We start from the raw sequence: 17,476 nt of genomic DNA, 5'->3' as shown, positions 1-17,476 counted from the left end.
GCTCCCCCACGTACTGTGCACCTGAAATAAAAGATACTACACAGCAAATGGTGAGTGCCGCTTATTTTTCCTCATTTTCTGGATACCCATGAAAAGAAAGATAACTGTATGATCAGCCAATATAGGAGGGAGTGTAACCTTGGACACATATATTGCAGGTCGGTATAGGACCGCTATTGGCAGATATCATGTAGGTATCAAATCAGTAGGCACAAATATGATACCTACATGACCTCTAGCCTCAACATGGTTATAAGTTTCGAAACCCTCCGAGAAAATAGTACCAATGGTTTGCATTCAATAAATTACTGAACTCTAAACTTTTAATTTAAATTTTTAATTGGAAAAAAAATCTGTTTGTTCAACACTTCAGTTTAATAGGACAAAAAAATGTCCTTCTAGGAAGGCAACCCCAAGAACCAAGCAAAGATTTATTCTCTATAGGGACACAGTATTGTTATATAGAAGATTTAAAGGACCCAAGTATTTCTCACCGGGGCTCCCGCTTTCCTTGCAAGTTCTTGGACATTGGTTTTCGAAGGTTGAGTAGCAGAGACAATAAAAGTCTTAAATCTTGACATTTGGACATATTATGATCCTAGATATCCAAGGGCTCTTCAATTAAATTGACTTAAGACAGACTGAAAAGTTATATCAAAATATTCTAAGCTATGAATACCTAACTAATGAATAGAAAGATGAATTAATAGAGGTTTGAACATGACTGTGGTCATCCTCTAGAAATGTAAATATGTTCAAAGTTTATGTACAACTCTTACAGGTTTCTCATCCAGGTAAAAATTAAAAAAATTAAAAGTTGGAGATGATATCTGGAGAAGTCCTTGAGTTTGGCCACAGTGCAGTAACACAAAGAGAGAACATTCAAAAAGAGGTCATGGCCATAGGAACCGATAGCCCTCCATCCAACTGAACCTAGATATCACATTGTCCATTTTGTAGTCACGATTCACCAAATATTTAGGTTCCCAAAAATCTACACCATTCATTTGATTCTGTACCTCTGCACTGGGATATATTTCATCTTTTTAGCTTCTTTCCAGGTTTTTCTTTTAGTTCTGTGTAAAAGAGAGAAAAACGTAAAATATTCTTCTATTCTTGTCTCTTGCTAATATAAGCACCCACCTTGGTGAGCTTAGAGACTCAAGTTATCACTCATACCCAAAAATGCAGTTATTGGGGCAGATTTACTTACACGATTTACTCACCGATTCACTAAGATCGTGTGTCCGAGTTCCTGCATGTGTCGCTTCTGTGCCGAGGTCCGACGGAGTTCACCATCTTCTTCCTGGTGCTTGTGAGTGCTTGATCTTGTGACACATTTCCTTTTTTAAATTCTGTGGTTTGTCCAAATGCGTTGGGTTGACTGGTGGCCACGCCCCCCAATTTCTGTTGCATGCAATCCAGCACCAATGCGCCACAATCCGATCGCGTGCATCAAATACCCGAGGCAATTCAGCGCATAAGAGAAATATTCGGGAAACCCGACGGAAGTGCGGAGTTCGGACCCTTAGTAAATGGGCCCCATTGTGTCAATTTTAACTAAAGGTCTAGTTAAGTGAATGCACTCTCATACATGGCCATGGCCAAAACCCTGGACAGTCAGAAATGTCTTTATAGTTAGACAAGACCAACAGCCCAAAACCAAGCGAACAATCTTATTTTATAAGGACAATTACAAAGTATTGTTATGTGGAAAATAAAAAGGCTTAAAGTATTTCTAACAGGGGCTCCCAGTTGCCTTGATCGGAGTAGGTTCTTGACAATTGGGGTCAAATTGTGGACTATTCTAAAGGCAACAATTGGCCATAACAACATAACAACAGCTATGGGTCAAACTATTTGTTCCAACCTCTGGAATATTAATACAATATATATGAAAAAGGAGTAAATCCATAGAGTAGTAAATCAGTATGATATTAGCCCGCTAGTGTCTCGATACCCAAAGGGTGGGGGTTACCTTATTTAGGCTAAAATGTCCTAAATCTCGGAACACTTTGTCCAGTATGTGTACATCAGGGTAGAGGCAAAAAAACTGGACAGATAGGCCCCAACGGGTAGATAAAGGCATGCATTTTTTTAATTTCTTGAACAAAGAATGTTCAAGAAATAATTAAATTCATGCATTTCTCTACTTGTTGGCGCCTATCTGTCCGATTTTTTGCCTTTATCCTGTTGAACCACAAGAATATAACACTACTACATTTTTTACAGCTATATAATGTGTATACTTTTGTCATGATAAAGTAGTGTCCATTAATGACTAATATAGCCAAGGATGGGAAGGTCCACTAGAAGACAAGAGCCTCCAGAAGGTCGGAGCCTCCGACAATATTAGGTCAAAGATAACCCAACAAGTTCACATTTATATTGTTACATCCACAAAGAAGGATAAATACAGATTGGGTTATTCCATGGCCTGATTATTCACACTGATTAATCAGTGACCTTTCTAGTTGTCCAGTGTCTTCCTCCTAGTCACTGATCTTCTCAGGAGTCTCTATGCACTAATGTGATGGCTCCAGGTTTATATATATCAAGGAACTGGTGTATTTGAATCACCTTTGACATCACTGAATTCCCACGTCCCCCATGCTTCTGCTCAGTAACGGAGCAAGACTGATATTTTTGATTATGTGACTGCATAGGTGTGTGAAATAATTTTTTTCAATATGACTTGTGTTCTTGATCATGTCAAGCATCAGCAATTGCTAACAGAGACTACTCCAGGAGCTGAAAACCTGAAGGTTGCCTGAGGGAAAACCCATTCCTATTGGTTGAAGAATGTTAAATCTTTTACATTTTTACTCTCTGGTATAGCCCATGGCCAAATCTCAGTGTGACCCAGTTTGTCATCATTTCTTCATATATGTCTCGTTGATGCTTTGGTCTGGACAATTCATAGCTGGATCTATTCAACATGTGAACAAGTCGTAACCTGAAGAATTCATAATTGGGACAATCCATAATCTGGACAATTTATCTGCTTGGATAATACATATATTGGACCATCCATAGTCTTTACACTTCATAATTCGGACATACTGGGACTCATTTACTAAGGGTCCGCGGAGCGCATTTTTGTTGGATTTCCGACGATTTCAGTTTTGCGCCGCATTTAACAAGGGATTTTGGTGCACACGATCGGATTTTGGCGCATCGGTGCCGGCTTGTACACGACACAAATCGGGGGGCGGGCCGTTAGACAACAATGGATTCGGACAACGTGCAGGATTTAACATTTAGAATTGTGTTGCACTTACAAGCACCGGAAAGAAGAAGGTGAACTCCAGCGGACCTCGGCGGGGAAGCGACGGATGCAGGAACTCGGGCGCACGAGCTACGTGAATCGCGCCGGAATTCATCTTTGACGAACCGTCCGAATAGGGGATCGCGGCAGGACCAGGTAAATAAATTTCCTACATTATGTAATGGGCAATACAGAAATTCATATCCGGAACATAGCCCTAGGAAATGCAAAGCACAAATAATTCATACACTGGGCAAATCATAGCATGGTCAAAACACACAATGAACAAGCCATTCCCATGAAAATCCATAGTCTAAACAATTCATAGCTTGGCCAACTCATACACTCCATAGCATGAACAAGTAATACCCTTGACAATCCAAAGAAGACACAATTCATACATTGGAAAAGTCCATAGTCTATACAACTATACAAACCATAACAATGATGATCCAGAATATGGAAAATTCATCATCTGAATAGGTCAAATCTTGGACAATCCTTAGCCTGGACAATCCATCAACTAAGTAGTTCATACTCAGGACAATCAATGGCTGGGACAACTCATAACTAAGACATTCCATTGTCTTGAGAATTCATGGTTTGGGCAATTCGTAATTTGGAGTGAAAATTCATAGTCTTGACAATTTTTACCACGGACAATCCATTGACGAGACAATTTTCAACTTGGACGATTTATAGCTTGAATAATCCATAGTCTTGTAGGAAGTTTGTCCTTTTTCTACCTAGTGCCAGTCTTCCCCCACAGTACTACATCACTGGAATTGCTGATATGGGCATTGGCCCAAATCACATTCCACAAAACATCAACAATGGACATTACTACAACAAGCCGGCTCCAGCTTAATTACGACATTGTATGACCAATGGGATCTGTACCAATCTGCATAATGAAAGTTCACTATACACAGGTGTCAGGGGACAGTCCCAGCCTCCCACTGCGAGTTTATAGACAGAACTAAGTCAGCACACATTATGTGTCAGAGCCAACATCAGACAGAATCAGTTTCTTTGATCACAGACCTCTACAGGAAGCTTAGATCTCAGACAAATTAGATAAAAATGAATTTATAGCAGATATGTATCCCCGGGCACACACAGCTGAATTCTATCTTAGGAGTGGCATGGTAAGTATCAAAACATATAAATCGTAGCATTTCCTTTCTTTATGTCTTTCTGATAAATTCTAATTGAAAAAAGAAGAAGAAACTTTACTTGGATCTCTATTTGCCTAGTAACTAATTCGGAAACAAGACTAAACAACATGCGTGAAAACCATTAGAGTAACCGTCGGAAGTGCCTCCAGACCCAAGCGTCGTAAAGGCATTTGGTTCACTAGGTCAGTGGATTAATGGGCTTGAAAAGAGGCATACATTCCCCTGAACTAGAGGTGTGTCCATGACAGGTGTTATGTTTCCTCCTACATACTTCTGGGGATGGCTCATCGAGGTATCTCCAATGTAAAGATTGAAAACTTTATTGAAACATGGCCTTTGAGGGGGTTGGTATTACCAAAGAAGATTGCCAGTAATATATGTACTGTCACATAGGGGGTTCTCATAGAAGAGAGGTCAATGTACTAGATCTGGATCATCTGACCCACCAGAATACAAAAAGAACCTCTGATGGATCTAAGCTCTGAATAAGCCTCAAATTCCCAGAAGAACCCAATTAGGAGATGACTTTAGAGAAACTTACTTGCAACTGGGGCCTGTTTCGACATACTGGCAAAGTGAACTGAGGCTAGTGAACTATAGACTGCTACAGTGCTGGAACCAAGAGCTAGAGGAGATCTGAAGAAGTTCCCTATGCTGTGCTGAAGAGATGCAACCAAGTTGGAACAGTGCTGTCTACAGTTGGGAATATGTTCCTTCTGGAATAGATACAGACAGTCCCCGCGTAACATACAAGAAAGGTTCTGTAGCTTTGTTCTTAAGTTGAATTTCTATGTTTGTTCTTAAGTTGAAAGTCGGAACTGTATATTTTATATATTTTTTGGTCTCTGTGACAATTGGATATTAAAAATGTTGGGTTTTCATAAAAACCAGGATGAACAATAAAGCTTGCCTCTTTGATAACTATTATAGCTGATCATTGTAGCCTAAGGCTAACGTACAGTAAATTACCAATATCCATGGGTCCGTTTGTAACTAGGGGTCGTCTGTAAGTCGGTTGTTCTTAAGTACGGGACTCCCCGTATACTGGTTTGGCTTTAATCCCACATCATGTCATTAGGCTTCCTGAAAGTCATGCTTGATGTTTAGGGGGCTGCCTTACAAGGCATTGTTTTCTTTGTCCTTCCTGGAAAACATTTGTGCCCATTTCCCAGAATCCTGTAGTAGAGCATCAATGGCTATAAGTCTCCACACTCCTGCAAGGCGGCCTGAATTGGCAAATTCGCTGTAAGGGGCACTTTTACTTCCCGAACCCCAATATATTAAGTACATGTTATTTTAAAGTTTTTGTAAATTTAAAGTATAGACTATTTTACCAATAATAATAATAATTAATATTATTTTTTCATTAATATGTATTTGTAACTTAGTTTACAGGCATCTTATGAACGAACATCTATCCGAAATGTGAACTCTAAAACGAAAAACTTAAAAAAGTCCACCTGGTCTCTCCCTCTTCAAAACAACATTTCTAAACATTTATCTGAAGCTGAAAAAGTCTTTAATTCTAAAAACTGATATGTTTCACCAATTTCTATCTGAACTAATTGTGCTGAACATTTTTAGATTTCCAATCACTTGTGACGCATACGTAAGGATAACATTTAAACGTTTAGGGATTATATTTTTAATTTTTGAGAATAATCGCAAAAAAAAGTTTATAAAACACCCCTGGTCTATACTTTGGAAGAAATGGGCATAAGTAGACGGAGTATATCAAGTTTCATAATGAAAAAGTATCCATGTGAGTAATCCACGGGTTTACTATAAATTATATTTGGGAAAGGATTAAAAAATACATTTTAATATAAATTGTTCTGATCAGCTAAATTAGTTTTTGACTTGATGGAAAAAGCTTGGAATAAAAAAGCTTCATAACTTGATATATGTCACAAAGTTAAAGGATCAAACTGTTTCACACATGATATAGTTTTAGGGCCTGTTTTACCTTCTTTATAGAGTTTGTGCCACAATGGTCTCCAAAATGTTAATAATGTTGATAGGAATGGTCAGCAGTGACTCTTATTTTGTATACATACTATTTTTCTTAGATTTATTCATGCCCTCACTTTAGTAGAAAAAGTGGTTTCCACACCGGAGGACAGTTTCCTACAAGCAAGGGGCGTAACAGCAGAGGAAGCTGCCATAGCATTTGCTAAGGGGCCCACAGTGTAAGGGGGCCCGGACAACCGGCCTGCCACACTAAAGAATGTGGGATGGGGCACCATTATATACATGTAACACTGTACAGAATGATATATACACTCACCGGCCACTTTATTAGGTACACCATGCTAGTAACGGATTGGACCCCCTTTTGCCTTCAGAACTGCCTCAATTCTTCGTGGCATAGATACAACAAGGTGCTGGAAGCATTCCTCAGAGATTTTGGTCCATATTGACATGATGGCATCACACAGTTGCCGCAGATTTGTCGGCTGCACATCCATGATGCGAACCTCCCGTTCCACCACATCCCAAAGATGCTCTATTGGATTGAGATCTGGTGACTGTGGAGGCCATTTGAGTCCAGTGACCTCATTGTCATGTTCAAGAAACCAGTCTGAGATGATTCCAGCTTTATGACATGGCGCATTATCCTGCTGAAAGTAGCCATCAGATGTTGGGTACATTGTGGTCATAAAGGGATGGACATGGTCAGCAACAATACTCAGGTAGGCTGTGGCGTTGCAACGATGCTCAATTGGTACCAAGGGGCCCAAAGAGTGCCAAGAAAATATTCCCCACACCATGACACCACCACCACCAGCCTGAACCGGTGATACAAGGCAGGATGGATCCATGCTTTCATGTTGTTGACGCCAAATTCTGGCCCTACCATCCGAATGTCGCAGCAGAAATCGAGACTCATCAGACCAGGCAACATTTTTCCAATCTTCTACTGTCCAATTTCGATGAGCTTGTGCAAATTGTAGCCTCAGTTTCCTGTTCTTAGCTGAAAGGAGTGGCACCCGGTGTGGTCTTCTGCTGCTGTAGCCCATCTGCTTCAAAGTTGGACGTACTGTGCGTTCAGAGATGCTCTTCTGCCAACCTTGGTTGTAACGGGTGGCGATTTGAGTCACTGTTGCCTTTCTATCAGCTCGAACCAGTCTGCCCATTCTCCTCTGACATCTGGCATCAACAAGGCATTTCCGCCCACAGAACTGCCGCTCTCTGGATGTTTTTTCTTTTACGGACCATTCTCTGTAAACCCTAGAGATGGTTGTGTGTGAAAATCCCAGTAGATCAGCAGTTTCTGAAATACTCAGACCAGCCCTTCTGGCACCAACAACCATGCCACGTTCAAAGGCCTCAAATCACCTTTCTTCCCCATACTGATGCTCGGTTTGAACTGCAGGAGATTGTCTTGACCATGTCTACATGCCTAAATGCACTGAGTTGCCGCCATGTGATTGGCTGATTAGAAATTAAGTGTTAACGAGCAGTTGGACAGGTGTACCTAATAAAGTGGCCGGTGAGTGTATATATATTAGCAGTGCACGTCTTCCATGATACATGGCTGAGCCAGCAGCCCAGATAAGAAAAGCCAGAGGAGGGGACTACAGGACTAGGGCTCTCTCATCTCTACTCTGTAAGTTGTAAGTTGTGTGTATATACTGTATATATATGGCGTTAGTTGTGTGTATATACTGTATGTGTATGTTGTAAGGTATGTGTATATACTGTATGTGTATGTTGTAAGGTATGTGTATATACTGTATGTATATGTTGTAAGGTATGTGTATATACTGTATGTATATGGTGTAAGGTATATGTATATACTGTATGTATATGGTGTAAGTTGTGTGTATATACTGTATGTATGTATATGGTTCTGCATGTATGTGCACATATGCATATATATATGGTGTGTATGTGAATGTGTTTATGCTGTCTTTGTGTATATAATGTGTCAATACTTCATACATATATGTATATGGTGTATATGTGTGTATATATGAGTGTATAAATGTGTGTTTATGATTGTAAAACTGTTTGTATGTGTATATAAGTATATACATGTGAGCGAATGAATAAGCATGTGTGTACAAATATGTATATTTTTTTAAGGGGAAGGAGTCTGCTATGGGGCCCCACCTCTGCTACGTATGCTCCTGCTACAAGCCCCATAACTCCTTGCATGTACCCCCTTTTTAATTGGTGTAACAGAAATACGGCAGTGCTATATCTGGATGCTCAACAGAGCTAATAACTAATAGTAATGCCCTCTCCATCTCTGTAGTGTAAGATCTACGGCTGTTTCTCTGTCAGGACAGAGAAATGTTTATCTTTACTAGAGGAATTGTAAGTAAGTACGTGCATTTGTGGCACATCCCCTTTAATTATTAGAAAACATGATCCAAGTAATATGGAGGGTACAGGGATTTTCCAGGAAAAATAAGGTGCAACTATTCTGCTCTTGCCCAGCGCCAACGTCTCCCATTCATACACCTGGCATAGAGGAAATCATGACCCAGGTACTTCCAGTCCAGCCAGTAGTGTGAAAGCACGGGAGACCATAACACTGGAACTGGAAGTCAGAGCGAAGTAAGTCCTTTTACTGGGTTACCCCTACCATGGCCCCCAGGAGGTTTCCCACAATTCCCTTTAAACTACTGTATATACTTGAGTATAAGCCGACCCAAGTATAAGCCAAGGCCCCTAATTTTACCACAAAAATCTGGGAAAACCTATTGACTCGAGTATAAGCTGAGGGTGGGAAATGTATTGGTCACAGCCTCCCCAGTATATAGCCTGCCGGACCCTGCCCCATAGTATATAGCCAGCACCTGCCCCCCAGTATATAGCCTGCCAGCCCATATCCCCCAGTATATAGCCAGCACCTGCCCCATAGTATATAGCCAGCACCTGCCCCCCAGTATATAGCCTGCCAGCCCATATCCCCCAGTATATAGCCAGCCCCCTGCCCCAGTATATAGCCATAAGCGGGGAAGCCAGAAAGGCGAGTTTTGATTTTCTTTTATACTCGAGTATAAGCCGAGTTTGGGGTTTCAGCACAATTTTTTGTGCTGAAAAACTAGGCCTATACTCGAGTATATATGGTAAGTTTTAAAATCTACAAACCCCTTCATGAGTCAAACAAATGAAATTAAACTTGTTCAAATAAAAAAAGTTTTCATACTCACTGTCAATCTTCTTCCTTTTGAAGAAAAAACAAACAAAAAGGAATAAAACAATAGCCGAAGCAGCAGAACTGAGGACGACCAACATGAAAATATTTTCTTTGTCATGATTCATCGGGTTAGAGACTTGGAACTCCTTGGATTGTACCGATAGGGTCACTCCTAAACGGAAAAGAGAGGCCATTGAGAGCAAGTAGTTGGGATCACTGCTATGAAAGTTCATCGAAGGTTCTACAACAATGGTCACGCAAATGCATAATAACATATCTATCATATTTTATGCAGTTTTTTTCTATAATCCATATATCTGGTGTTAAAGTATGTTTACCACACTGTAGCAACTCAAATATGTCATCTTCATTAAAAACGTCTCCCTCGTGGGGGTATCCTAACTGTAAAACCGGATTTTTCTTTCCATTTTACAATTTCAAGGCCGTACCATTGTCGAAGAGGGTATAATTTTTTTTTTTTTTGTGGCTACCAAAAAATGCTTTATGGCAGTCAATATAATGGGTAGCTGCAGTCATGGAGGGATGTAATCCCTACAAAGGTGTTGAGATATTATACCACACAGGTGGTTATGGTTGGAAACTTTAGTCTTCATTCTGGCCTGTAGAAGAGGCCTCCTCTATGGCAAAGGTTAAGGAAAATGTAATTTTAATGAGTAAAGAGGCTCCACATTTCCACCCCAATGTGCAGGAGGTTTACTTGTAATGTCCCACTAGTCAATGGACATGGTAAGATTGTAAGAAATTATTCTTCAATGGATCATGGTCAGATACTATTTCTCTGTTGAGTAAGCAGTCCCTCTCTCCCACAGCCTGTGATGATGAGACAGTGGCTCATAAAGTCTCACCAGCTCTGGAATGTACTGAGTCGAACACTCATTGATGATATTATTTACCAAGTTCTGATACAATGGGGGTCATTTACTAAGGGCCGGAATCGCTATTTTTCGTTGGGCTTCCCAAAAATTACCGATTTGCGCCGAATTGCCCTGGGTTTTTGGCACACTCGATCGGATTGTCGTGCATCGGCGCCGGCATGCACGCGACGGAAATCGGGGGCATGGCCAACGGAAAACCCGACGGATTCGGAAAGACTGCAGAATTTAAAAAAAAAAAAATTTTATCTGCACTTACCTCCACCCAAGATAGGACGGTGAACTCCAGCGATCTCCAGTGGACTTCAGCGCAGCAGCGACATCTGGTGGACATCAGGCGCACTACCTTAGTGAATCGCCGGAAGACCCGAATCCTCGACTGAGAACGCGTTGCTGGATCGCGAATGGACCGGGTAAGTAAATTTGCCTCAATGTGTTCCCCAAGGTGAAGACCTGGAAAACTGTGCCGACATTACCATTTACAGTTCCCATATTATATATCTATGTTTCCTAAAAGATGATCATTAAAAAAAAATAATTAAAAAAACTATGGCAGACAAGTCAATCACATGTTCTTCTGAGTGCCCAAAATAGGAATGGAAATAACACATGTAAATTTGAGAAAGAGACTGTCCCAAATATTAAGGGTAAAACAAGAGTGGAAACATCTCTAAAAACAAAAGAACAATCATATTTGTCCAAAAAATTAAATGTAAGCCCTGAGTTTCCCACAATCTCTGTCCCTGGCTCCTTGCCGGCCCTGCAATAAATGGCAGGTGTCCACTAGGCAGCAGCCCCTACCCTAGATAAAAGCTATAGAAATATAGACAGACACATGACAGATAACAAGGCATAGTCAAACAACTGGGTCGAGAACCAATATGACAGCGAGGTACAAAATTATAAGAAGAGTAGTCAAGGTTCAGGCAAAAGGTCAGAATTATAGCAAAATCACAACTGAGGACTGAGGATACTCTGCTTTGATAGGATGCTGACCAATCACATGAAACATGAAACATCACACCCAGTTCCCAATCAGAGGAACTTAACTGCAGAACTAGTTGGTGCAATATTGATAGGCATAATTGTACCAATATCAAGAATTAAAGGGGCTGTGGTGCTTTCCTGAATATCATGAACACTTGTACAGCCAACAGCTTTCGTTTCTCTAATGTGGATAAATAGTTAAATCTATAACTGGTCAATGATCCTGACTACAAACATTTTGTAGTCAGATGCAGTGATATGCACACCCAATGCCCCGTGGAGTAATTAGGAGCTGGTTGTACATTGAATCACCACAGTAAAAAGTTTCCCCGGACAAATGAAACATTTTCTGGTTCAAACTTTTTCTTTTCAAGAAACAACATGGATCATGTTTATACTGCATTGTCTTTGAGCATGAAATATTGTATCGTTGGATCTGAATCTCAACCTCGGGATACATACAAATAAAGCAGATATATTTTCTGATCTACCAAAGGAATAAAGACAGGAGCCTCAAGCACAAGCTGCTGCTGGATTACAAATATTGAAATGACTTAGAACCATCAACAACTGTCTCCCAAGACAAAAATATCTGTAATTACCCGACATTGTGAAGTAGGGGAAAAAAAAGCAAAAACAGCACAAAAAAAAAAAGAATTTTGTAATTCTCTAAAGAAAATTGTTTTCAAGGACCTTCGAACAAAACAATAAGATGCTGAGATTTATAGAATATAAACTAGTGATAATATTATACGGGGAATTGGGGGGGGGCACAAAACACATGTCTCAGGGTATCTACCTCCTAGTGGAACAAGGATACATCCACATCCACCAGTCACAATATCTTGCCCTAGTTGGGTATTTTTGTCTGATCCATTTGTTACTGCATCCCATCGGTGGGAGTTGGCATTGTGGTTGGGTGGATTTTGGGAGGTTTTGGCAACCAGCCCCACTGGTCACTGAGTAGGTTGTAGGATCCTGTGTGTAAATATAGAAGGGGTTACTTTGGGATCTATGTACACACAGAACTACCTGTGCTATATCTTACTATAATGGAGGGTCAAGGTGGCCCCGAATCCCAACAGTAGGGTGGATCACTTTACCAACGTTATTGGCCAAGGTCTTTAGCAAGGAGTTTTCCTGAACTATAATATTGATGGCCTACGTTTCGGATACTCATCGATTATAATTTCAGAGAGGTCTGATTAATAGAACCCAAGCTAATCAGCACTTTGAGGATGTCTTTTGAGGATGTCCCAGAGAATATCAATGGGAGTCGCTTTTAGATCTGCCATTGGAAGGGTACCTGGTATGACAGAGGGAATTTGGTGCCTTTTGGGCCCAAGACACTAGGATAATGATTAGTAAACAGAGACTTACATTCTAGATTTAGCTCAGCTTTATACCACTAAGATAGAGTTCATCACCCTGGAGTCCATATTGTAGCTCGAAAAGTGCCTCCAAAACCCATAAAAGGGGCAAATAGGGGCCTTCAATAAGAACATGAACATATACTTGCAGTGGTAATGAAGTGAGCTCAGTCTTATTATGAATATGCAAATCAGCCAGCAGGTGCACCTGAAACTTGCCTACAGACCAAGGCTACATGCACACGATGTATGCCCGTCGTACCGTATTACGGCAGGCATACATCGGCGCTGCGGAGAGGAGCAGGGGATGAGCGCTGCTCACCCCCGCCCCTCTCCATAGGAAGATACATGTCCTATCTTTTCCCGGGCTACGGGGCGGTACGGTGCCGCACGTGTGCTGCCATGCGTACCATACCGTGAGCCCATAGAAGTGTATGGGGGACGTATATCAGCCGTACATACGTCGGCCGTATATACGTCCCCCATACATGTGTGTGAATGTAGCCTAAGGCTACATGCACACGATGTATGCCCACTGTACCATAGTATGGCAGGCATACATCGGCACCGGGGAGAGGAGGAGGGGGAGAGCGCTACTCACCCTGCCCCTCTACATAGAAATACACAGTGCACGGCACCGTACTACTCCCTTACGGCGCCACAGGCCATTGAAGTGTATTGGGGACGTATATATACGCCATATATATGTACGCCATATATACATCCCCCATACGTTCGTGTGAATATAGCCTAATTCTGTGTTGTTACTCTGAAATTTTTACCCAACACACCACACCTTCAGCTGTAATTGACATCTTAAGCCTGTACCGGTGTTGTCTGTAGCCAAAATCTGACTTGGTCCTCTTGTGCATTTTAGCCTGATTTACATATTCACAAATAAACATCGAACGGAAGTGGAAGAAGACCGATCCTTCCATTGCTTTGCGTCCACCCTGGCTCACTGTAGCCACCACTACCCTTCCAGTTTAAAGAGTTGTAGTTGGATGACCACCCCCATCAAAAACCCATTAAAATACTCCCCTCTTTCCAACCAATTTGCACATTAAAGGGTTTTTTCTTTTCCGAGATATGATGATCATGGGTTTCCATTATTTCCGAGCCTCCAACCCACCTTTTATTTATGTAAACATCATACATTTTGGCTCTCTTCCTAATAGTTGCATTCATGAATGTTTTCTGTTTTCGTCTCTTCAGTAATACATGTTAAATAGAGAATTTCACGATAATTCTCCATGCTCGGGGAACACATCCACCTTTTTATTTTGAATGGCAGGCAATGGAAACTCGCAATATGCCCAGTAGTGTTTTTCGGAGCCTCCCCAAGGATTCGGTATAATTGTCAGTTCCAGCGATTTCACACCCCCTTGAGTTATTGAATGAAGCCCCCTTCGCGAGGTACATTGTTTTGAAAGACTCATGAGGAGCCAAACAATACACAGCAATCCTAAACAAAACCTATGTTCCTTCTGACATGTGTTCTCCATTTAGACAGGGGAATAAATGTAATTATCGGCGGCATCTGGAGGATGGTGTGTTCTTTACAAGGCGTATTAATAAAATATGTGTGTAGCGGATACCTTATAAACGATGAATAATGAAAACATTTTATTAGGGCTGACATAGTCAGTGGTTCTGCATGGAAAAATCCTCTAATATTTGGTCCTCCATTTGTCCCATCACTACTGGGATCGGCCATTTAAGAAAATTAAGGGGCTCGAAAAAATTTGTTTGCATTTCCTGTGGGTCATTCTAACCATAGGGAGAATACAGTGCATTCATCGGCCCTTCTGCCCCAGGGGCCTCTCTTAAAGGAAATCTACTAACAAATCCGTCATGATAAACCAGGGACATTACTCATAGATCCAGGCACAGTGACTGTGGTAATCTTCTTATATGTGTTATCCATGGCCTCCTAAAATCAAAGTTTAAAATAATGCTAATGAGCCAGCTCCACTTTTCTATCTGCAGGTCCATTGACGTCTTTGCATCTATTATAGCTACGTAGATGAACACAAGAAGCTTGGAAAAACCCTTCAGGCAAGTTGGAAAACGGGGATAGGGAAGTATTATTCCGTAGTTCCATAGGCACTTAACAGAGCTTCTCATTGTTTAGGGGACTTATGATTGAGGGTGCAAAGGCCACAATTTGTAGGGGCACTAACTGGTATTATATTTTTTGGGGATCACTAAAGACACATTGGGGCTCCATTACTAAGGGTCCAAACGGCGCACTTTCGTTGGGTTTCCCAAATATATCCATTTTGCGCTGAATTGCCCCAGGATTTTGATCCACGCGATCGGATTTTGGTGCATCAGTGCCAGCTTGCACGCCAAAGAAATTGGGGGGGGGGGGGCAGGTTGTCGGACAACCCGTCGGATTTGGACAAACCACAGAATTTAAAAAAGGATTTGTGTCACAAGATCAAGCACTCACATGCACCAGGAAGAAGCAGGTGAACTCCGACGGACCTCCGACACATGCGGGAACTTGAATGCACGATGTTAGTGAACCACGCCAGACCCGAATCCTCGGCGGACAACGCACCGTGGGATCGCGACAGGACCGGGTAAGTAAATGTGCCCCACTGTCACAAATAAGGGCACAAAGCCCGAGGCATAACACAAAATAAATTGCTGCTTTCCCTCTATCTCGTTAAGCATTGGAGTTTTAAATTGGGTATAAAAAATGGGTGATAGATAGGTGTAAGGAGGGTGGCAAGGGGCACAAGGAGGAGAGTGAGCCCTAAGCTCAGCCCCGCAAAGCTGTCATCTACCTACTTGCCTCTCGTATCCTAAATCAATATGGGACAACCACAGAGACGGTCCCTCCTTAAGCCACAGTGCAGACACTAAACAAGACCAACACACAAGAATCATGAGCGGGCCAGGTCACAACAAGATAGCAGGTACAGTACAGAATCGGAGTCCAAGAGGAATAGTCGAAGGTACAAAAGACAACATTAATTAAGCAGAATAAATATTAGAATATCAGAAACAAGCAAGATACAGAGCTGAGATATAAGGCTATAACCAGCAGGGTCTGATGGGACTGGGCAGGTATATAAAGGACTTCCTGGACATGCCTCCAGCAGCGGAGTGCATAAGTGGTCCATTACACCCTTTGCTGGACAGGGCTAAGCTACAGGGAGCCGGGTGTGGCTGAAAAAATAAAAAGGCTAAACCACAGTTCACACACAGTTCACACAAACAGAAATAAATGTCTTCTGGACAGAGGACGATGCCACAACATTTACTAGAGCAAGAAGCTTCTTGTTTGGATCTCTCTAGTGGTTGATTCAGCAAATAACACAATCACATCCCTGAGTATATATACTTATGTCCATATGATTACCTACATACCATCTAGACTCATTCAGTCACTGCCAACCATGGCCCATCTTAGGGGAGTGTAGGCATTTGAACCACTCAGGCTCCTTTATGAGGAAGTCCAATGGTCTTTCTACCCTTTCTACTCCACAAGAACAACATGTATGACACATGACAACTTTGTGATCTAGATGCGGAATTTTCAAGATCTTTCATGCTTTAAGCGACACCCCTGATTGACAATATACAATGCAGGTAAGAATTCTCCACATATTGATTGGAAAGAAATCAATTTCTGCCAAAAATACAAAGTCACATCGCAACGGCTATCAGCCCAGAAGGCTAAACGGCTGTCACATCTCTTTGCCCACGCAGGAACAAATTACAATGGAGATCTATAAGCGTCGGAGAAATCAACTTAGACTAGGAGCTGGAATTCCTGGCCCTGAAGTATCTGGTGGAAGATAGCCAAATAGATGCTAATGTCCATGGTAACCTTAAGTCAAAAAGCCCAGACTGGCCAATAGGTGAACCCACTGGTAGGCACCTGAGCAAGGTGGGCCCAGCCCCTGCTTGATCCATGCATGGCAGAGGACTTCTACAGTGAGTGCATGTATTCTTGGCTTTCCTTCCCACTCTTCAGTTAGCCTTTGGAGGATCTTTTGACACAAATCTTAAGCAAAAATTTGGTTAAGGGCTTCAGTTTCTCATGAAACCATATAAAAAATAAGTAAATAGCGATGAAGCAATGTTCCAAAGAATGTGTCTTTGTACGCCGCAATGTTACACCTTTTAAATTAAGACATTACCAAGAATATAAGTTCAAGGCATCCTTTGAAAGTCAGATATTTGTATCAGCTAGGTGCTTACTTAATAACAAGAGAATTACTCAGCACTCAAGACGACGTTTGGAAGTATTTTCTTCTTTATTTAAGCTCTCATATACGTGAGATGAAAAGTTCCGATATAAAACCAGGGGCTTGTGGTGTTTGCCATGGCTCCTCTTTCTGTGACGTCACATTGGCTCCAATTTCTGTTCAATTGACTCATGCTGGGGTCTCCATCAGATTAAGTGTACCCTCCAGAAGAAGTGTCCCATCATGTACCCTCCAGAAGAAGTGTCCCATCATGTACCCTCCAAATGAACTGTCCCATTATGTACCCTACAACTAAAGTGTCCCATCATGTACCCTCCAGATGAAGTTCTCTATCATCTACCTTCCAGTTGAAGTGTCCCATCATGTACCCTCTGGATGAAGTGTCCCATCATATACCCTTCA

At 41.5% G+C, this 17,476-nt stretch overlaps 1 protein-coding gene across 1 annotated transcript in view; it reads right to left on the bottom strand.

The window, feature by feature from the left end:
* Positions 1 to 204: 204 nt before the first annotated feature.
* The window catches only part of PKHD1 (PKHD1 ciliary IPT domain containing fibrocystin/polyductin), a 358,183-nt gene continuing 340,911 nt past the window's right edge, over positions 205 to 17,476 (bottom strand). Inside the window, exons 64-65 of the mRNA XM_072143767.1 lie at positions 9,612 to 9,770; positions 205 to 1,076 (exon numbers count right to left, since the gene is read on the bottom strand). Coding sequence (XP_071999868.1) covers positions 1,039 to 1,076; positions 9,612 to 9,770 — 197 coding nt within the window. The 3' untranslated portion in view covers positions 205 to 1,038. The remainder of the gene's footprint in view (positions 1,077 to 9,611; positions 9,771 to 17,476) is intronic.

This window comes from Engystomops pustulosus, chromosome 3, assembly GCF_040894005.1.
Source record: "Engystomops pustulosus chromosome 3, aEngPut4.maternal, whole genome shotgun sequence".
In the NCBI taxonomy this organism is placed as follows: Eukaryota; Metazoa; Chordata; class Amphibia; order Anura; family Leptodactylidae; genus Engystomops; species Engystomops pustulosus.
Note: the sequence above shows the minus strand (reverse complement) of the source record. Positions and strands in the feature narration are given on the sequence as shown.